This window comes from Suncus etruscus, chromosome 10, assembly GCF_024139225.1.
Source record: "Suncus etruscus isolate mSunEtr1 chromosome 10, mSunEtr1.pri.cur, whole genome shotgun sequence".
NCBI classification, from domain to species: domain Eukaryota; kingdom Metazoa; phylum Chordata; class Mammalia; order Eulipotyphla; family Soricidae; genus Suncus; species Suncus etruscus.
In genome coordinates, this window is record NC_064857.1 from 57,396,651 (window position 1) to 57,418,817 (window position 22,167).

Consider the following 22,167-nt stretch of genomic DNA (forward strand, 5'->3'; position numbering starts at 1 on the left):
TTATGCAAGATTCTCAGAAGAAATTATGTCTTGGACACTACTATTAGTATCATTCCTCACTCTACTTATGGACCTGGCACCTGTCAGTGCACCTAAGCACCCCTACCTGCTGGGCCCAGCACAGGAACATGTGGCTTTCCAGATACAACCCTCCTTCCCATGCATCCCCAATGCCAGGAGGGGACACAGGGCCATGATCCACTTCTTGGGGAGGGAATGTGGCCAACACTGGCTTCCCTGGGTTCACATGGGATCCTGAGCAGAACATGGCTCTGATCTCTTTTTCTTAGTTTTATTTCACAAACTCTTATAGCTATACAGTATGTAAAAAATACTGAATTCTAAGTTAACTTAAGATGGTTAAAGGTTTTACCACCCGAACTTTGGCAGAGAAAGGCTGATGTGAGAAGAGCAGGCGTGGCGTCGCGAGTGGGGAACAGAGCTTGCTTTTGAGGGTGACTTGATGGCTTCTTGTCTCCACTCACTCAATGGGGCCAAATACCCCAAGGCAGCTGTGTACAGGCTCATGGATTGTGCACCCCTACCCAGTTATTGCAAACCACCCCAGGCAGAGAGAGACCCCACTGCTGGAGGCTGATCCTCTCCTGAGCTCAGGACCGGTTATCTTCGATGACGATGGTTCTGCCCGGATAGGAGTCAAGTTCTACAAATATGTAGCGAAATTCATACTCCCCATTCTCTGGATTCTGAAAGAGAGGAAGGACTGGTGTCACAGCCTGCCAGTATCCTCATCTCGGCTTGCTCTCATTTCTCTTACCTCTCTCACTTCCAGGTGAACTGTCCCCTGCTTCCCGGGCTCAGACCCGTTAATATAGAACTTGATGCGCATGTGCTTCAGGCCATCCTTAGTGTACTCCAGAAAACTGCCAAAGAAAGGGGAGATGAGAAAGCACCGTTCCTTTCCTTCTGCCACCCCACAATCCCCAGGGCAGTAGACGGGCTACCTGACATGCTGCCTACGCCCATGTCTTGTCATCTCCCCGTAGCCTTTCAGAGGTTCCCCGAACACGCTGACCACCTGCAAAGTAAGACCAGGTATAGTTAGGAAATGCTATTACTGCCAGAAGCTTCCAGACACTGGTCAGGATAGGACCAAGAAACCTGGGGCCTGGGACCTTTGCAAAGGACAATTCTAAGCAGGGATGGACACCAGGCAGGGATCCCTCCTCAAGTCACAGGCACACAGAGGAGGAGGTGAGGAGGCCAAGATGTCCTGCCAAGCTGCACCCATGCTAAGGATCAGGAACCCCCGGGCCCAATTCACTTGGGTTCTGGCAGGAGAAGCTCTGAGACCAAAGTCCTCTCTGAAGCCAGCGTTTCTGACTTTGCTAACCGTGGCCTCTTTCTGAGCCCGTTTCCTTCCTGTGTCCCGTTTGTCACTGTGCACAAGGTACATTTAAACCAACCCCATTAACTGGCCAGACCCGGCAGAACCAAGGGTGTGACTCAATTTCTCTCAATAGACACGCAGAAGAGAAACCGGAACATAAGCTAAGTTTTTCATAATGACAAATATGGCTTCACTTCCAAACTTCTCAGTCTGCCTCTTGTCTTCACATTTTCAGTGAAATTTGAGACACCCACTGAAGGGGGTCTGCATAGGATGAGAGGGGGGCATTTCTTATAGTGGATGAAGTTCACAAATCTCCTGTTTCAGATGCTTCCCACAGTCCCCTAAGGCCCCTTTGCCCAGGCCTTCTGGTGTTTGCAAAGAATATTTTGGATCCAAGGCCACGACGAGAAGGCTGGAAAACATCCCGAAGTCTCCAGGGCTCAGTCCGATACCCACTCAGGCATTCCCTCTGCCACACCCATCCAGGTCTCTCGTCAGTACTGTGCTGCTTCTGAGCTCCATGGGGTTCTTTCTTGGCCCTGCTGCAACACTCCACCACACAGATCCTCCGAGGAAGCCAGAGAAACTGGGAGACTGAGAGGAAATGCTGCCAGGGAGATTGGTCTAACAATGGCCCCAGTGATATCACGACTGGCACCCCAGAAGGCTAGGGAGGCAATGTCTAGAGGAGAACAGCTGGGAATCCATGCAGTGGGCATCTGGGGTTTAGTTCTCCCTGCCACTGGCTGTCTGGTCTCCTGGGAACATGCAGTATGTGGGATACCACCTGCCATTCTCGACTTACAGCTTCTGGGATTGGGATACAGAGCCAGGGTTAGAGGTCATATTTCAGAGCCTCAGACTGGACAAGGATGGCTGTGGCCTTGGGCCATGTCTCTCCACTCGCCAGCCCGAGGCCCTCGCCCAGTTATGGGCTCTTATGAGGTGCCAATTCCCTTTCCACACAGAGAATGGTATGGAGCCACACCATGCCTGGTAGGGCGCAGTTAAGACCAAGCTCTGAAATAGGGAGCCCAGACTTGGCACATGCTGTGATCTCTACTCCATCATTGTTGGGGCCACGAGGACTTCATGTCAGGCATCTTAAAACAGTTTACCAGTTTGATCTTTGGCATGTACCAAACTGCCTTGCACAATTAGGATAAAATTAACTCTGCACAGGCTTATGGGTTCTCTTGGTACGGGATGAAGTGCTCACATATTATCACAATCCGACTTCTATATGCTTCTTCTAAATATCTCACTCATCTCAGAACCTCTCTGTGAATTCAGCCTCCCTGCAGCCACTGGTTTTCCAAATTCCTATGTGAAACTAACCTCAGGATGTAATCTGCATCTATCTAAGGCTTTTCCATAGATCTTATTAGGACTGGATGAAGAAAAAAGTTCCTTAAATACCACATAAAACAAGCCACCTGAAAAAAAAAATAGGGGAAAAAAAAGATCAGTAGAACAAAGGTGATAGAAACAGTAAATCCAAGAGAAATTCTGGGCAGATACTTGATGTTTTCCAACCTGTAATGCTGATTCCAATAAGCACCACTATCAAGTAGGTAAAATCTCTTCCTGCTTCTTTCACTGTGAAGAGAAAACAGGAAACGGGGTGACTTACAAGTAAGCTGCATGAATTCTTCAGTGCCACTGGAAGTTAAGGGAGGGCAGCGAACTGTGTGACACCCCATGAATCCTCCCTCTGAAAAGAACCCCAGTGGAATTCAGGGCCAAGGGTTTGCCTGTGATACACACCTGCAGTCACTCAAGTATTTTCCTGGAAATAACAAACTAACCTACAACTCAATGACCTTTCTTTGCTGTTTTTCACGCACAACTCCCTTTCCTGGACTTGCTCCCATGTATAGTTGTTTATGACACAAATAATCTCAATGCTCGGTTTCTCCTGTAACCTTCTGTCTCCCTTAAAAGTGAAGTGTCCTTTCAAGCGCTGTCACAGAGATAAAGGAAGCTCATGAAGTAGGTTAATAGCTATGCTAAAGAGACATAGTGTGGCTTATTATCAGCAAACTGAGATAGTGGAGAATTTCATTCAGTTGTGTGAAGCTGGACACAAAAGCTAAGACAGCTGCGAGTGGTGCGATGAAGGCTACTCCTGATTGAGAGATGCCTATGTACACTCAGCTCTCCTCACACCACAAAAGTTCCCTTTGAAGGCCTAATGGTTATATTAAAAATCAGTATTCAATTTTGAGACCTGATTTGCAGAGAGATTGCAAGTACGTGTCCTGTGAGTCTAAATCGTGTGCCTAAACAGTTCGACCTTTAAATCGTTCTAGTGTTTGGCACTGAGCTACGTAAGGGTTAGCTGTTGGCCCCTTCACCCCCTTTACCTTTTTGCGCTGTGGGTATAGTGGTTTCCCCGCTCTGACTTCTAGGCACAGACACTTGCTTCTGCTCTGCTCTCCGGACGTTCAGTCCCTGAGTCCAGATGGTTTTCTGGGTGACCCCTAGGAGATCCCAAGGTCTGTGCGCTTTCTTCTGCTGCCGCCGCCCCCATGTCAAATTGGGCTCAGTTTTGAAGCAGGCTTTGCTAAACACAAAATGGGACAAAAGAAGTCTCTTCCCGGAGGCCCTGTGCAGCTTTTCTGTGCACTGCACAGCTCGCAGGAAAGTGCAAATCATATTTGCAGGAAGGCCTGTGCTTCTGTTAGCAGGTGATGAGAAGCGACCCAACGCACTGTACACACTATACACACAGCGGGACTGGTCTAGGCAGTCACACAGGCCATTTGGCAATTTTGAACGGGCCGTGAGGGAGGCAAACCCAGAAGCCCCAGAAGCGTGAATCACGACCCAAAGCAGCTGATGTCGGCTTTTTCTTCACTTTGATCCCTTTCCACTTGAACTCGCAAGCGTACACTCTACTCTGCCCGCCATCATTCTGCCACGTGATCTGGGCGATGCTGGGAAGAGTAGTTCGAGAGCGTTGTTCCTCGGAGCTGCCTCTGCGGGGACCAGTCCCAGGGGACTACAAAGACCACAATGCAGCGCGACAGAAGCCGGCTCGGGCGCTTCCCAGACGCCCCCGCGCGGACGACCTGCGCACGCGCACACGGAGAAGGCGGGTCCCCCTTCCCGTCCTTGGGGCTGAGGGCCTCGCGCGGGTTCCACGTGACCAACTGCGCTTTTTCGCGACCCTCGCGATGACTGCCTGACCTGTTCCTTTTTGGAAGGCAGATAGCGCCTTTAATTCTTAGTGCGTTCCCACAGGGTTCAGTCAGTAATCAGTGGCAGTTACCCGAAAGCGACTGAAGAGATTCGAGTGGAGTCGAGTGGGCCGAGGACACTGCACAGCTGCCGTGGAGTGCTCACTTCTAAATGGGCGCCACTGCTTGGAGAGGAGCCTCTAGCACTTCCGGGACCGCCTCTGGAGGTGGAAACAAGGGCGGTGCGGCCCCGCCCACTCGCGCCAATGACGCACGCGCAGTGCACCTCAGCGGCGTGGCCTGCGCGGCTGCCCGCCAGAGCTTGGAAACGAGCCTCGAGCACTTCCGGAACTGCCTCTCAGGGTGGAGCCAAAGGCGATGCGGCCCCGCCCACTCGCTCCAACGACGCACGCGGGGTGCGCGTAGGGGGCGTGGCTTGTGCGTCTTCCCGCTAGTGCTTGGAGACAGCCTCGAGCACTTCCGGGACCGCCTCCGGAGGTGGAGCCAAAAGTGTTGCGGCCCCGCCCCTCGCCCCGCTGACGCACGCACAGTGCGCCTCGGGGGCGTGGTCTGCGCGGCTTCCCTTGCGTTGCGTCTCCATGGCGACCGGACGAGGCAGGCAGCTGGAGCTGCAATGGCGGACCCTCCTCGCGCTCAACATCGCGGAGGGCGGCGCTTGGGTAGCGCCGGGGAGTGGAGGGGAGGCCTCGAGGTCCAGGTGACTGTCGTCGGCCTGGCTCCTCACCCTGTGCCCCGTGCTCCGCGGCGGCCTTCACGTGGCACAGTTCTGGGGCGTGGTGCGCGCGCGCTCTTTTTCTCACTCGAGTCAGGCGTGGTCTCCAAGCCCTGCCTGCTTTCAGGGCGCTCGAAATCCCTCAGAGAAGCTGAAGGACTCGCTCGGGAGAACTCGGTCTCGGTCTCGCCGCCCGGGCGCCCCCCAGCGTTCTGACCGTGCATCGCAGGAGGCAGGAGGCTGGAGGCAGTAGCCTGGCAGGCAGCATGCATCCTCGAGTGGGCGCTCAGCTCAGCACGCCCCGTCCGTGCTGGGGGGCTTCCCCGCCCCAGCCTTCGTGACAAGCCCTCGAAGCAAGACCCTCGCCTCCCTCCCTAGGAGGTCGCTTCCAGGCTCCTGGGCCCCCAACGCACTCCGAGGGGATCCCCGTTGCCTAGAGTCTCCCTCTCCCGGGAACCCTGTCCCCCGGGCCCCACTCGGGGAGCCAAGGAATGGGAGAAGAGCACTGTAGCTCTGTGGGAGAAACTTGTACTTTTCTGCACCGGGGCACTGCCTCGCTTGACTGCAAGGGATGCTCTCCAGAGGGTGTCCCCGAATCAGAACTGCAGGATCAGTTCTAGCCATGTGTCCATCTTCGGGGGAGACTACAGGGCCCATCTATGATCTTTAGAGTAGGAATTGGTCCTGACAGACGTGGCATTCTAGATGGAAAAAGGCATGGGAATTCTATCTCTATCTCTATCTCTATCTATCTATCTATCTATCTATCTATCTATCTATCTATCTATCTATCTATCTATCTATCTATCTATCTATCTATCTACGAGCCACATCAGATCGACATTGTGCAAAGCATATGCCCTACCCTCTGTACTGTCACCCCAGCCCATGCATATTATGTTTAAGCATAAGAAGCCGATTCTTCCACCAGATCAGGTACCTAGGATGACTTTTTTCTTTTTCCATCTCCCAAGGATTACACGTCATGCTCCTAGGGTCCTGTGTCCTTACTTACCCTGCCCTCCTCTTGTGGCCAGAGATGGTTCTTGATTGAACATCTCTGAGACCAGACATCTCCAAGCCCCGTGATGAATACAATGGTGACAAGACTTCCAGAAAGTCTATTATGGAGCACAGAAAGACAGAATTTAATAGGGAGGTTGAGCTTTAAAGCAGTTTGCCCTCTTACTGAAATGAGTTTATATATAGTTCTCTGTTCCTTGGCAGCTGAGAGAGTTTCATGATGAATCTTTCATTCCTTGGGAAGTTGACTGAACTTGGGTGAAATGATGTGATTACAATGTCATATCTGGCAGAGTGCCCCACCCAGCCCCTGGGATTGGGCAAAGCATCTATTCTGTTGGCTGGAGCAGAGTCAGCTCTCAGAGGATGGGGCCTGGGAAAGATGATTCTTTTCCATGCCTCCATGTAGAAAGATTACATGCTAATGGAGAATTAGTGGCACCTTTTGGGAAAAAGAGCCTTCCCCAATTGTTCAGGGTTGGTCAGAGAGGGGGCACTCCTGGCTGACTCAGGGTTGTTGGACTCTTACAGTTTAGGACTACCAGGTCAGCTACATTTTCCTTTCCTCCCTCTGTCCATCCTTCCCTTTTCTCTTTTCCTTCCCTCCTTCCTTCCCTTCCTCCCTCCATCCCTTCCTTCCCTCCTCCTTTCCTTCCCTTCCTCCCTTTCTTCCCTCCTCCTTTCCTTCCTTCCCTTCCTCCCTCTTTCCCTTCCTCCCTCCTTAGAACTGAAGACTTACATTGTGTCATGTCTAGAGTCTATGAACCCTTTGGAATGGAGCAGACTGGAAGGGCCCATCCACCTGTGTTTGCTTTCAGAAAGGGGGCAGGTGCCAAGTCCTCTTCCGGCGACATCCCCCTGAAGCCACTTGCCAGCTCCAGAAAGCAGAGCAAGGGGCCCTCTGACCAGCAGGTGTCTCTGGACAGGTAAGATGCCCAGGACTGAGCCAGTGTTTGGGGAGCCTGGGGGAATGGGTTGCATTTAGGTCACGTCAGAGAAGCTTCTTAGAATAGAACTGTGGAGGAGCAGTGCTCGGCACAAGGGTTGATCTGAGTCACCAACCTGTCACCGCTGTCATTCTGAAATGGTTTTACCAAACTCAGATTCCAGAAGTGACACGTAAATGTGATTTTTCCTTTTCAAGATGTTCTTCAGGCTGTTCATATTCTGCCTGGAAAGGGGAGTAAGGAGACAGAAGTAGGATCTTCTCAGATTTAAGTTTTAAGTAGTTGTCTCTTTTGGGGAAACTCTTTTGCTAGGATGTCTCTGGTGTCCATGCGGAAAACCCGTGAGCTCTTTCTGTGGTTATTTGCGCTTCTGAGGACTTGTTCTGAGCCTGCATTTCTGAGCACCCCAGCTCCCTGCTTAGTATTGTTTGGGACCCTAAAAGGTGGCATTTGATAGCCATTTTTGGCATGGAGGTGAGAGAGGTTCATTTTAGGAGGCAATGAAGGACCAACAGGAAGTGCCTGCAGGAACCTTGGTATATTTTTGAGAAAATTGTGGGGACAGTGAAAGAGGCTCTCATCTTAGATGGTTTACTTCGAATGTTTCCTTTTCTTTTTTTTTTAATTCTTTTTTTGGGGGGGGGGTGTCACACAGTCAGGGGTTACTCCTGACAATGCATTCAGAAATCACACCTGGCTTGAGGACCATATGGGACGCTGGAGATCGAACCCAGGTCTGTCCAGGTTAGCCACATGCATGGAAAAGGCCCCACCACTGTGCTATTGTTCTGGCCCCTGCTGGAAAACCATAGAGTGGACCATCTCTCATCCCTTTATGTGTTACTTGGTGGGTTGGAGTCTAGCAATGGTGTTTTGGTGCTGTTCTGATTTGTTTCACTGTTATTGATACATTTCTGGAATTACTGCTTGAAGCTCACCCCAATATTCTTAGTTATTTTTGTTTTGGTAATACACCCAGCAGTGCTCAGGGCTGACTTCTGACTCTGCACTCAGGTATCACTCTTGGTGGGGCTTGAGGAGTGCAGGGTTGAGTCTGAGTCAGCCATAAGGCAAGTGCCCTCCCAGCTTGCTGTCGCTCTGGCCCCTTGACTCTATGTTTTTGAACAACATTAAAAAACAAACTAAAAATTTGTGAAATAGTTCAATATAAACAATATTACATATATATATATATATATATTATCCCATACTTTAGGGATGCCTCTTTGCTCCACCCAGTCTCATAACCTTTCTTCATTAAAGAGCCTAACGCTTAGACTTCACCTGGGGAAATGGGTAGACTTTCCCTGTTGAGGAAAGTTGAAAGTGTGTGGAAATTGGGAGCAGGGATGACTCTCCCACAGTGTCACTTGTATTTGGCTATTTGATGATCACAGATGCCACCTCTGAGTTCTTTTTTAGCATGGCCCTGCATTTCAGAACTGTTAGGTTGGGGGGAGCATCTATGTAGTGAACAGCTGGTCCTCATGTTTAGTGGTTGATGTCGGAAAGACGAGTTGACCCAAGTCAGTGAAGTGGCCCTAGCAGCTTTTGCCCCGGTGCTAGACAAGACAAAGCAACACTGCCGTCCCCACAGCCTGTAGCATTTCCTTTGTCAGGTTTCAGAGTGCCCAATCCAGACCCTGTAGAGTGATGGCCCAGTGCAATCATACTTTTAGGGGCTTTTTTTTTTTTTTTTTGGTTTTTGGGCCACACCCAGCGATACTCAGGGGTTACTCCTGGCTGTCTGCTCAGAAATAGCTCCTGGCAGGCACGGGGGACCATATGGGACACTGGGATTTGAACCAACCACCTTTGGTCCTGGATCTTCTGCTTGCAAGGCAAACGCCGCTGTGCTATCTCTCCAGGCCCTTAAGGGGCCTTTTCTGAAGGGGAGATTTGGGATCAGACAGTGGGGTGTTGAGATACACCAAAATGCCATGTAAGGATGATGACTTCAGAAACCTTTTGGGGTCCCTGCATCCCCTTGAGTTCCCAAGGAAGTAGTCACAGGGGAGGCAGTGAGGGTAGGGGAGGAGATGACTGTCTTTCTGAGCACCCCTTCACTTTCTTCACTTTCTTGTGCTGCCCTGAAGGACCCAGCTGTCTTCCCTGCCCCCAAACCTTATTTCTCTTTTGAACTCACTGGGCTAAGGAATTGTCGGCAGGAACTGGATGCCCGAAGATTTCCATGGTGTCAACAGGCTCGTTCACTCGTTGGCATGTGGATGGCGATCCCAGAACAGGGCAGTGGGGGACAGCTGGGCCCAGGCTGTGGAGTGACCATGTAGTGTGCCTGTGCCTGCAACATAGGAGGGGGCCGTGAGTGGTGTGCCTTTCGGTGTCCTGTACACCTCTTCTGGCCTCATCTCTGCAGTCTGCCTCCAGAGATCTTGCTGTGTATCTTCACCTACCTGGATGCCGCCAGCCTGCTGAGCGCCGGCTGTGTAAACAGACTCTTCTACCAGCTGGCCAGGGACAAGTAAGGAGAAGGAGAAGGCATACCCCTCCCCTCCCTCTTGTGTGAGGTTGGGTGAAAGTCATGAGGCCAGTCAGAGTCCATGAACCATCATATTTACTCTTAGATTGTGAACCACACAGATAACTTAATTCATTGTCCATCTGACGTTTTTGGAGTTTGGTATCTATTCTTCCAGTGGGCTGAGAAGGAATCGTCTATTATGTCCTAGCGGACTCTACCATTGTCCCTGGACACACAGATATCCTCTCATCTCCCCATGAGCGTGGGAGGGTAGCAGAGCAGGAGGCATGAGCCCAGCTGGCTCTAAGGAAGAGGGGGGGCTCCTCCTCTTACATTGCCCCCCAGGAGCCGGGACATGTCTTGTCAACTCTCTGTCTCTGTCTCTCCCCCACCCACCAGTTTTATTTGGGGAAAAATCTATGCAGCTGCCTTTCCCCCGAAAACGTCTTCCTGGAGGGCGAGTTCCATGGCAAAGATGGAGGCATCTGTGGGCTCACTGAACGTGCAGGACCTGGCTCCCGGGCACTGGAAGGAGGAATTTATTCAGAAGCAGATTGGGCTCATGAGAGCTGTGTTGGTGCAGGAACTTAAGCCTGTCAAAAATTTAATAGGCTTGTCCACCAAGACCTTGGAGGTCTTCAGGTAGGCAGCGGGGCTGCAAGGCATGGATGGCTACAGGCAGATGGTACACTCTAGTGTGCCGAGTGTAGTTGGGTCACTGTTAGTGGTGGGCCTCACCTGCATTTTCATGTGTTTCTCTGCATCTGTAAGTGTTTCTTCCATATATCATAGATGTAGTATGAGGGTTTGTGGAAAGCAGAAACCCATTTGCATCCACCTGGGGATGCATTGACTCAGGGTACCCTTTCTAAGAGGCAGGACCTTTGTCTGAGTATTGTCAGTCCAAGAACATTCCAGATGTTTCCTGGGCACTTATTAGGTGAGGAAAACAGACAAATGTACTTGTCTGCCTGGGAAGTAAAGATACTGTATTCTCTGAAACCTTTTTTTCTTTTTTGGGGGGAGGGCACACCTTGTGGTGCTCAGGGGTTGCTGCTGGCTCTGCACTCAGAAATTACTCCTGGAGGGCTCAGGGGACTCTATGGGATTGCTAGGAATCGAACCCAAGTCTGCCACGTGCAAGGCAAGTGTCCTCCCCACTGTGCTATATGGCTCCAGCCCGACTTTCTCTGGGAACTTTTATTGTGGTTGCGAAGACTAGCTGCTACCCAGATAGTACGTGCTCTGAAGCTGTGACACTTCTCCAAGGCTGCAGTTGTTACAGCTTCTTTCTTTCTTTTCCCCAGAACATTTGGCTTAGGTTGGACAATTGTTCTGAAACAGGAGCATGGGAAGAAACACATCCTGTGTCATTCACACCTCGCCAATAACGAGTCCTCAGTCACGGTTACATGGTACAGCCAGTCCTGGCCTCCCCGGGCCACGCTGGCCACCTTGGACTTGTATGGTGTGATCCCACTGTTTAGGGACCACTCTTACCCCCCCTCTAAGCCTGGGTAAGTACTCGCTCGGCTGAGCTTTGGGCTAGGAAGCTCTTGAACATGAGTGTAGGCCGAGAGAGACTGTGTTAGGTCTCGAGAAGAAACACCACCAGCACATTTTCCTTGGACAGCAGTGTCCCGAGACAAGGTCCTGCCTCTTGGGTGGGGAAAGATGGGGCACAGGCTTTTCTGTGAGGTCTGAATTCAGGTTCCTCACTACCTGATTGCCTCTCCCCTTGGTTCTTGATCCTCTCATGCCTGTTAACCAGTCCTGTCCACAAGGGTGACAAATGTTCTTCAACCACAGCCACCAAGTGCTGCATCAGGATCCCAGAACTATGGGTAGATGATAGAACCTCTGAGGTCTCAGATTGAAACATCCTTTTCTCCTACCCCACTATGGTTTTTTCTGTCACCAGTGGTGCCTGGTAGAAGTTGAGACCAGATGGACCTCACTGGATGGGGCTCTGTCATGAACTTGCTTCCTGTGTCCGTGTTGGGAACAGCTGTATGTGAGGTGACTGAGCCTGGTCTGAGGGTGCCATGAGGCTGGGGAGCTGTCTGAGGGGTGCATGGAGCAGGCTGGGGGTACTGATGACCTGACCCTTATCTGTCAGGAGAGGGTGCCCTGATGTCTTTCCTTGCTGCCTTCACTGTCAGTTTCTCTCTCCTCATGGCTAAGCCCGAGAGGGGCCCAAAGGTTTCTGGGCTCCTAATTCCATGACTGCTTCTCATCTGCTATGACTCATAGAAGATGCAGGTTTGGCGCTGCCTCTCCAGTGGGCCCTCTTTGCCTTGTCCCCAGCCAGCTGCCACTGTAGCACAAGTCTAGGGATCAGAGAAGGCCTTGCGGGTCCATTCAGGACAGTCTATTCCCTGTCAGTGCCTGCCAGTTCCTCCTTTCCAGCATCCACCACCCCTCCCTTCCACATTGTTTCGACTTCCTCTACCCTTCCTACTCCATCAGTCCTCTGGGAAGTGCAGGGTACATGTGGGCTCATCAGGTAACACCCTAACCCCTGTGGTCTTTAGTACCAAAAGATATTTGAGGGATGGAATAAGGGTTGGGGCAGGTGGTCATATCCATTTCTCTTGTGCTTGGAAATGGTGCCACAGACCAACGTGTGTGTGTGTGTGTGTGTGTGTGTGTGTGTGTTGCCACACTTGGCAGCACTCAGGGTTCTTCCTGGATTTGTGCTCAGAAATCACTTCTGGCATTGCTCAGGGAAGCACATGGGATCTTGGATCAAACCTGAGCCAGCCATGTGCAAAGTAAACACCCTCCCTGCTGTGCTAGGGCTCCAGCCCCCAAATTCATGCTTTTAGCTGTCTCTGTACATATCATCCATGCTCCACCCCAGGGTCTCTGGGGCTGGTGGGGTGTCCTAGCAGACCTCATGACCCCCAGTCTCTCTTAGGAAGTGCAGCTCTGATATACCATTGTATCTTGCTAGAGCTCATATCTTGCAGTTGTCAATGATGTGAGGTTCTGGGAAGGACAACAGGGGCTCAGCAAGCAGGAATCAATGGGGCAAGGTCTGGCTGTGGATTGGAGAGGTCAGGTGACCCCAGCATTGAGAAGTGTTTGCTTCGACACCAGAGTTTCTACTCTAATCCTCACAGAGCTCACGGTTCTCGTTCATGAAATGTTCATCATCCTGCCCAGAGCCTTTTGGGCTAGCGTTCATGGTTCCCTGTCTTCAAGCCGCCCACATGAGAACGAGAGGGAGCCCTGCTCTCTGGTGCCTACACAGACTGTCTGGTCCTTGGCCAGTGGGAGATCACAGCCTTGTGTTTGCTCTGGACACCAGCAATTTGGTTGCCATATGAGTCGACTTTGGGTTAATAGTCTTTTTTTTTTTTTTTGGTTTTTGGGTCACACCCAGCAGCGCTCAGAGGTTACTCCTGGCTCCACACTCAGAAATCTCTCCAGAAATCAGTCCAAAGGACTGGTAGAAGATGGAGGAGTGGGGTGTGTGTGGGGGAAGTAGACAGGATGAGATTGCTTTCATGCTGTCTTTACTGGACAGCAGTTGTCCCCCATGCCATCCACATTATTGAATGTTTTCCAAGGTACTTGGAGCTGCCGTCTGGAGCACAGTCTGCCGGCAGGAGCACAGACTGCCTTGGGTCTGGAAGCTCATCTTTGTCTTTTCTCTCTCCTCCCTCCGGCATGGACTCTCACAGGCCTCGGTGGTATTCTTTGATCACCACATACAACCTGCATCACTTGAGTGAAGCTATGGTGATAGGCTCAGACAGTCTCGTCAGAATTTTCCGTCTGGACCCTGGCCTCCTGGTGGGACTGTGGCAGGTGAGGTTGGGTCCCCTGCATCAACAGCTCAGTTTGTACATCTGAACAGGCCCGCCAGTCTTGTCTTTTTGCTGAAGGACCCTCGTTGCTTACTGCGCCACAGTTGAGGATTCACTGGCTGTGTCTTCCCTAGATGCCTGCTCATACCAGTCCTCTCAGTTCATCCATAGGCCTTTCACAGTCTCTCTACACATCCATCCCGGGAGTCCATTCATTTTGGGATGCTCTGGTTCTGAAGACCCATGGGGGTCTCTGTGTCCTGGGGGTCTCTGTGCCCTCTGAGAGATTGTCTAGTGTCATTTTCTACCGAGGGATGTCCCAGGATGGTACTGCAGGGAGGGAGGCTGGTGTGTCAACTTGTGTTGCACCCTGAGCAGCTCCAGCCTGAGTCTTCAGCTCCAATTTCCTCTGTGCCTGCTAGTGACTAAGGCTCCTCAGCCCTGCCACCTCCCACCTTCATCCTACAGCTACTGTGGCCACAGCTTTCCCGCTCTGGCTCACTCTACCCCGTCTGTTCCCTTGTCATCTGAAAGCACCCTCTGCCAGGTGCTTGGTCAGGAGGCTACTGGTCTGTCAGTTCCTGTGTGGCCATGGTAGACTCCCCATCTCTGCTGTTCTTCTGACAGTCATATCTCCCCCACTGGGCAGGATGAGAGGGGATGATGAGAGGATGATGTGTGGAATTGCTCTGTGTCTATCACAGCTGTAACAGGTCTAAGTCAACCTGGAGCCAATGACTTAGATTTCATCACCACCTGGCCCGATGCAGTATTCGGCTTTGTCGTGAGTTCTCAGTGCTCATCTGTGGACCTCTGTGCTCTATTCATGTTTCTCTGTCTTTGCCAATGGACAGTGGCCCAGCTGCCCGCATGGACTATTGCTCTTAGTACTAGTGAAGACGTCAATTAGTACCTAGTGAAGGTATCATTTAGCATCTAGCCAGGGTGTCATGTAGCAAGGGTGTCACTTAGCATCCATCCATTGAGGTGGTGATCACTCTTAGTACCTAGTGAGTGTGTTCAATGTTGCTGTGTCACTGTGTGATCCATGGAGGGGCCCAGCCCTGCTCCCTGTGGGATGTCCCTGCTGCTGCCCTTCTCAGTGGCCTTGTGAGAAGTGGTCATTGCGGTTGGTCGGATGCCCTGTTCTTTACCATCTTTTCAGAGGAATGACGAGCTGGCCTTCATCATGGCGCATCTCCACTCCTATCGCCTCCTGGAGAGGAGCACCCTGGGCTCAGCGACCAGGTATCTATGTTGGATGCAGAAAGTTCTTAAGGTGTCCAGGGCTGTCAAAGCTGGCATCGCCCCGAACCTCCGAGAACAGCTCAGGCCTTTCTCTATTTGGTCACAGACACAAGGCTATGACACGATTAAGTAGCTGTTGCTGCAATTATTGGAAGTATTCATGAACACATATTTGCTTACTAGTTTCGGGGTGTGGGGAGGATTCAAGGGTTTGGGGAGGATTATGGGTGTGGGTAAGATAGGATATAGTGGTGGCATTACTAAAATTAGACCAAGATGCTTAAGGCTCCTGGGTATGAATTCTTTTTTTTTTGTTTTTTTTTTGTTTTGTTTTTGTTTTTGTTTTTGGGCCACACCCGGCGGCGCTCAGGGTTTACTCCTGGCTATCTGCTCAGAAATAGCTCCTGGCAGGCACAGGGGACCATATGGGACACCAGGATTCGAACCAACCACCTTAGGTCCTGGATCTTCTGCTTGCAAGGCAAACACCGCTGTGCTATCTCTCTGGCCCCTGGGTATGAATTCTTGTCTTTCCCATGGCCCAATCCGGCCTGCAGGCTTGCTTTGCTGCCACAAAGGGCATTGTACTGAATGAATTGGCAGGTGGCAAGTAGAGAATTGGCCTCCTGTCCAGAAACCTTTGGCACCCACTCACCCTTCCTAGGGTCGTGGGACTGCCTATACTTAGTGTTTTTATTTTTAATGTATTCAATTACTTTTAATAAGTGGAAGCACTTGCACTCATATCTGGTATGGCAAATATATTCTCCCCATTTATTTTTTGGGTGGCACCACTCCCGTTATGCCCAGAGCTTGCTCCTGACTGCGCTCTGGAATGACTCCTTTGTGGTGCTCAGGGAACCCTCTGGGGTGCCGGGGATTGAACTTGAGTCAGCATGCAAGGCCAGCACCCTCCCTACTGTCCCTTGGACCCCAGCAAAGTGTTTTTAATTGAACAGTTTTGTTCAGTGGACCTTGGCCTTGTGCCCAGATTTCTGACCATAGCTGGTGGGTACATTTGACTGGGGGGCAGATCTGTCCTCTGTGTTGGTCTCCAGTTGCCATCCTGAACAGAACCAGGGTGGCTTGTGGGCCTCAACAGACTTGCTCTGCAGGCCTAGAGCTCACAGTCATAGTGAGGAGGGACAGGAAATAGCTATCAGGTGGCCTGGCTGGTCCCTGGGAGCCATAGAGGGCTGGTGGGTGCTGGTGCTGGACAGGGCCACGGGATTTGGAGCACTTGTTCTCCAGCCTTTCTCACCAGGCTTTTTATGTGACCTGCGTATGTCTCCTCAGCTCGCACGAGCTATCCCTGCCTGTCCCCTTGGAGGACCATAGCCCCGAGTGTGCGCTGCAGGACTACCAGCTCCACATGGATATGCACAGTGGTGGTGTCTTCCACTTGTGCGGGACCTTCAGTCTCTTTGCCAGGAAAGGTGAGACCACGTGCCCAGCACCGAGGTTTGTGTCCAGGACTCGTAGCCGCTGGCCCTGAGCTCATGCCTGGACCCTGCTCTATCCTGCGAATGGCCGCTCTGAACAGCATTTCCTGGGTGCTGGTCTGTGAGTGGTCGCCAGCAGAGGGCGCTGTTGCCATCAGAGTTGGTCTCAGCATCCTTGGTACACCCCAACCCTTGAGATGCAGTGTAAATGTCCTCAGGGCTCCCGGGGAAACTTGGGTGGTCCGTGACTCCCAGCGAGGTACTGCACCCAGTGACCCTGGGCTGCAGATACCCTGGTTGATGTTCTCAGACCTGGGCCCTGGAACTGTCACCAGTCATGACTGACTTTGGGGAACACGGTGGGTTCTGTTCCAATTTTCAGGCTCTCCAAATCCTTCAATGTGCTGGCTGGGCTCCTCTGCTGCCCTGATGCTGTCTCTAGGAGGGAGGAGCAGGTTGGAGTGGGTTTCCTCTATTTCTCAGGCTCCTGGTGCTCCTCAGAGCTGCTCTTTCTCCCCTAGGATTCTGGGTCTCTCTCTTCTCTCTCTCTCTCTCTCTCTCTCTCTCTCTCTCTCTCTCTCTCTCTTCTCTCTCCTCCTCTTCCTCCTTTTCCTCTTCCTCCTCTTCCTCCTCCTCCTTTTTCTCCTCCTCCTCCTTTTTCTCCTCCTCCTCCTTTTCCTCTTCTTCCTCCTCCTTTTTCTTTTCCTCCTCCTTTTTCTCTTCCTCTTCTTCCTCCTCTCCCTCTCCTCCTCCTTCTCCTCCTCCTCCTCCTCTCTCTCTCATAATTCCTTATAAGGATCCACATTATTTCTCTCCAAAGTAAAGTGTCTGCCACCCTTCTTTCCCTGAATCAGCACCTGTTTGTCTGCTTCTGGCTTCATGGGATGTTGCCACTAAAATGAAGCTACAGGGCAATTTAAGTCGAGAAATAATCCATCTCCTGAATGGAATTTAGGAGGCAAGAAAAAGGGAGAAAAATGGTTCCGGAAATATGTGAAGATGCTTTTGCAGTTGCAGAATCAGGGGAGGCTTCACCAGTGTTAATGCTTTGTTCTGGGGAAATTGGTTCTACATTGTGCCTGTGATCTGACCTTGAACCAGGTGGCCTGTGCTGGGGTTGCCCCCAACCCCATGGTTCAGGCAGGTCTGAGCACCTTGGGGAACAGTGGGGATGTTGTCTCCCCCTTAGGAAGGCTGGGCCAGGGTGGAGATGTCCTCTGAGTATATAGGCATGTTTGTGCAGCTGTGTGAGCTGCTCTTCCTCTGCTTTCTACAGGGCCCTGCCCTCACCACCCCTTTCTCCACACCCCTGTTCTCTGCATGTTGCACCCTGCTGAGCCCTGCTGGGTGCTGCTGGAATGGTGACCATCCATGTAGAGTAGTGCTGGGGACTGAGATTTGCCCATCGGTGGTACCTAAGTACCTCTTTCCTTTCCAGGCCACATTGAGAATGGCTTCGTGAAGCTGGTCTTTGTCAGTGCCCAGAATGAGAGAGATCATCTGCCCCTGATCGGGAAGCTTGGCCTGTTCTGGAAGACCCAGATGCTGAAGGGCCACATCCAGGTGATGGTGCATGCTGTGTGGCTGGAACCTTCTAGAACATGCAGATTAGTACCCTTTCTTTCCGCCCATGTTCCACTCCCTCCATGTCCTGGAGTGGGGGCAATGGAGAGGTGGCAGGGGAAGCAGTTCTGGAGGAATAACCCCTTACTGGCCTTCTGTTCATCTTTCTGTCTGCTGAGAAAGAGGGAGAAAGGAGAGAGAGAGAGGAGAGAGAATGAGGAGAGAGGAGAAAGAGAGAGAAGAGAGAGAGAGAGGAGAGAGAATGAGGAGAGAGGAGAAAGAGAGAGAAGAGAGAGAGAGAGGAGAGAGAGGAGAGAAGAGAGAGGAGAGAGAATGAGGAGAGAGGAGAAAGAGAGAGAAGAGAGAGAGAGGAGAGAGAGGAGAGAGGAGAGAGAGAGAAAGAGAGAGAGAGAGAGAGACCAGATGCAGGTCACTGTTCTGTTTATGTGTCTGCCTGGGAGAGAGAGAAGAGCTAATTTTTGGTCAAAGTTCTCTCTGTGTTTCTGTCTGGTAGAGAGAATCTTGTTTTCCTGCTCAGACTGCACCAGCCTGTCCCTTAGTGTTCCTTGGAGTCAAGTAGCAGACAGGCCCCGCAAGCCCAGAGCTGGTGTCCAGGGTCCTTCCACTCACCCCCATTCTCCAGGCTCCTCCACCTCCCCAACTGCAGCAGTCTCTGAGGGGTCCTTCCCACATTGCAGAGTCCAGCACACAGAGCACCCTGGCCCCTCTCTGTGCCTGTTTCTCTACCCACTTTGAGCTGGCTGTCCTGGACGCTGCTATTGCTCTGTCTGGCCACCCTGACTGAATGGCTTTGTGGGTACTTTTGTGACCCGTGGACCCCATGCTCCAGCACTGAGTGCTGCTGCTTTGTCCCCTAGAATTGCTCCATTCTGGACGCCACACTCCTGGATGAGTGCCGGAGACCCTTCTGGTGTCTCAGCATCCCTGTCTGCTTGGTGCAAGCAGACTCCAAAATCCCCCAGTTGCGGGGACCCACCTACAGCGTGGACTATGCTGATGCCGAGGGCCGCGTGCACCTTGAGCTGCTGTGGTTGAAGGAGACTGGGGAGTTCATCATCATCAGTCTGGTGCTGTTTCTCAGCATTGACAAAGTCAACCGCTGGTTTGGCACCTGCTACTGAGTCTGAGTCTGGGTGTTAAGTAAAGCTTTGGTTTGTTTGGGATGTGGCTGGTGCCTCATTTCACCTGGGAACAGGCTTCTGGGTCATTGGGACTGTCCCAGGGGGTGGGTGACTTATTAAATGTTGCCTGTAGGTGTAAAAATAAATATTGGTCACAACTAGCAGTGCTCAGGGTTACTTCTGGTTCTGTCCTTAGAAAGCACTCCTGGTAGACTCAGCAGGATCATATGGGATGCTGGGGATCAAACCCAGTCAGCCGCATGCAAGGCAAATGCTCTTCCAGCTGTGCTATTGCTCTGGTCCACAAATTGAAACTTTAAAACAAGACAATAGCACATATTAAGGGGATTATTGTGCATTTGGGGAGGATGGTTGGCATACACCCAGCAGTACTCAGGGTTCACTTCTGGTGCTGCTCAGGAGTCAGTTTGTGATGCCAGGGATCAAATCTGGCCCCTCCAAGGGAAGTCTTGAACCCCTGTAATATCTCTGTTATATCTCTGACACCTTAAGAAAGTCTCACAAAAGAAAAATAAATGCTCTCTTGATAATGAAATGCTTAAGGACTCGCTTGAGACTGCTCGGCATGTCTGCTGCATAGAGATACTCAACCTTAAGTAAGAAATTGCATGCTGGGCCAGAACAGTCATACACAGATAGGGTGCTTGCATTGTGCAAAGACAAAAAAAAGGGAGATGGAGCAATAGCATAGCAGGTAGGGCATTTGCCTTGGATGCAGCATACCCAGGTTTGAGTCCTGGCATCCCTGAGACTGCCATGAGTAATATTTGAGCACAAAGCTAGGAGTAACCCCTGAACACCACCAGACATGGTCCAGAAACAAAGAATAAAAAAAAAAACCAATAAAAAAGGGTGAGAAGAGTCTTATGCACAGCAGACACAATCCAAGGGACACACATCCCTTCAAGGAGCTTGCTGGTGTCTAGTCATGCTTCTGGAGGCCAGGTCAAAGCCAGCCTTTCTCCAGTTGACCCCCTGCTATGACCCTAGAGCTGTCTGCAGTTTTAGATACTTCTGCTGTGGGCTTAATGCTGCCACCCACCACTGCAGAGCAGAACTGCTTCCTGGGGAAATGGCTCTACAGTCTGGTCCTGTAGAGGACCATGTCCCTTGGGCCAGAGGCCAGTGAGGCGCTGGTTCAGCATGCAGCAGGGTCTAGTTGGATCCCAAGACTGCAAGGTCCACTAGGCTGCCCCAGTGGTGCCTGCAGCCATACCTGGGCTTCTCCTGGCCCTCCTCACTCCCTTGGCTCAGCTCTCACACCCCCCTCTGTCCAGAGGAAGTTGATGTGCTGGTCTTGTCTCCCCAACCATACCTTGCCTCGATGCTGTTCTTTTTATTGGAGGGGCTGTACCAGGACTTCCCCCACAGTGCTTGGGGTCCTGATGCCACTTCCAGCAAAGCTTGGCCTCCAGGCAGGACTGCTGGGCCTGGGAATATGGTCTGCTTGGATACGTTTCCCCAACCCCTTCTGTTTCTAGAGGGTCCAGTGGATTCTTGTTGAAAAGCACATATTGAAGAAATTGGCTGAATAGCTGGATTTTTCTAATCCTAGGTAACAATACCTAAGACACACAAATGGAAAGTCACATTATGTAAAGTTTTAAAGAGAAAGGAGAATGTTTTATTGTTGGTTTGTTTTGGGGCCACTCCCTTAGGAAATACTCCTGGAGGGCTTCTGGGATGGTATGCCCGAGATCAAACCTGGATGATTGTGTGCAAGGCAAGTCCCCTTCCTGCTGGACTATCTCCAGCCCCAGGAAGGAGAATGTTTTGACTTCATTTTCACTGCCATGATATTTGGATCATGCATGTTTTCAAAAATCTAGACACCATGGAGACAGTAAACTGCAAGTAAGAGTAATAGGAACTTAAACTTTCTCAATGAAGTTTAGCCTTGGAAAAATATTGATGAGCACAAAGGAAATGCCAAGTGGCCAAAATGTTAGTTTAATATCATTTGATGGGGACCAAAATGAACTTTGTGTTGTGAGATTTAAATGGAAAGCAGCGGATGACAATGAAAAGAACGAACTGTATAGTTGAGTCATCTAGCAATGGGCCGAAGGACTAGGTTGGTTTAATAACAGTTAATAGCATTATAATTTGAAGGAATCTCTTTTATTGATAAACTAGACATCGATAGAATCAAAACACTGGGGTTAAAGCAGCCTATCTGGATTTAAAATGTCGAAGACTTAGCTGCCATGCACCTTAAGTGAAGGCAAATGTATTTATTTTATATCAGGGTCTAGAACAATAAATGAGAAAATAAATGTAGCTTGCATTGCTGAAGTTTCAGGCCTATTTCCCGTGTCTTCTTTCAGTTTGGCTGGAAATAGTGTCAGCTAATATTAGACATCTGGACATCCAGTTCTGGGTTCATGAACCAGGCAGTGAGATCCCAACCTACCTAGGCCACACACTCGCTCTGAGCTATTCTCATCTTGTGTTCACCCTCGACCTCCAGCAAGCCTGCCACGCCTTGCATCTGAATTTTTTCAACACGGCCTTTGACTAGGACAAGGAAGTGGAGTGTCAGGACTGAGGGACTAAGTGGTGCTTGCTCACAGAAGTTGGGGAGCTGTTCCCCATTTTCAGCAAAATGCCCTGGTCGGTTCTTTCTGTGCCTCACAGTGTTTTCTGCTTTCTCATCTAGGAAGCCCTTCCAGCACATGTCTGTCCAAGGGCCCATCTCGGTACCATCTTGCAGCATAGGAGTGCAGGTGGCTGATCTCTTGTGGGATGGGAATGAGGCACTGCCTGGTCCTGTAGGCAGAATCAGCTGCATTCAGAACTGTTATGTCTCTCCCTATCTGGTCTCTAGAAGGCAGAAGAACAGTTGTTTACTTCATCTCACCAACAGAAGTATAATGCCCTTCTGGTCACTTTGCCTTTGTGGGGGAAGCTCAGCACCTGATTGTGCCCTGGATGTCCTAGAAGGGTTTGAACTTGACCCTGAAAGCAGGAGTTGAATCTGGCTTCATGGACAGAACCCTGCGGGTTGCCTGCAATTTTCTGTGCGTGGTGGGAGAGTCTGGCTCCCTGTCACGTGTTGCTCTTGCTGAATGGTGCTCTAAAGTACTTCTTGTGGGTCCAAGAATGATCCTTGTCTGGAGATTTGGGAGAGTTGTGGAAATTGTGTTTGAGGCTCAAAGCTTTGTGTAGAGACAAAAACAATGATTTCAGATCCTGCTCAGAGCCTCAGATTGCCA

At 50.9% G+C, this 22,167-nt stretch overlaps 2 protein-coding genes across 2 annotated transcripts; one reads left to right on the forward strand and one right to left on the reverse strand.

Moving 5' to 3' along the window:
• Positions 1-278: 278 nt before the first annotated feature.
• Positions 279-4,058, reverse strand: TIMM21 (translocase of inner mitochondrial membrane 21). Its single transcript, XM_049781785.1, has 6 exons — positions 3,721-4,058; positions 2,891-2,953; positions 2,693-2,790; positions 966-1,039; positions 779-884; positions 279-707 (listed from the first exon to the last, which is right to left on the reverse strand). Exons 1-6 carry the CDS (start codon positions 4,010-4,012, stop codon positions 612-614), a joined length of 729 nt encoding a protein of 242 aa, XP_049637742.1. The 5' UTR covers positions 4,013-4,058; the 3' UTR covers positions 279-611.
• A 2,981-nt stretch (positions 4,059-7,039) lies between these two features.
• Positions 7,040-18,939, forward strand: FBXO15 (F-box protein 15). The gene is made up of 10 exons (XM_049781664.1): positions 7,040-7,218; positions 7,552-7,580; positions 9,553-9,721; positions 10,121-10,363; positions 11,029-11,238; positions 13,411-13,537; positions 14,702-14,784; positions 16,081-16,220; positions 17,665-17,789; positions 18,668-18,939. The coding sequence occupies exons 1-10, from the start codon at positions 7,040-7,042 to the stop codon at positions 18,929-18,931; spliced, it is 1,569 nt and encodes a 522-aa protein (XP_049637621.1). The 3' UTR covers positions 18,932-18,939.
• Positions 18,940-22,167: the final 3,228 nt, after the last annotated feature.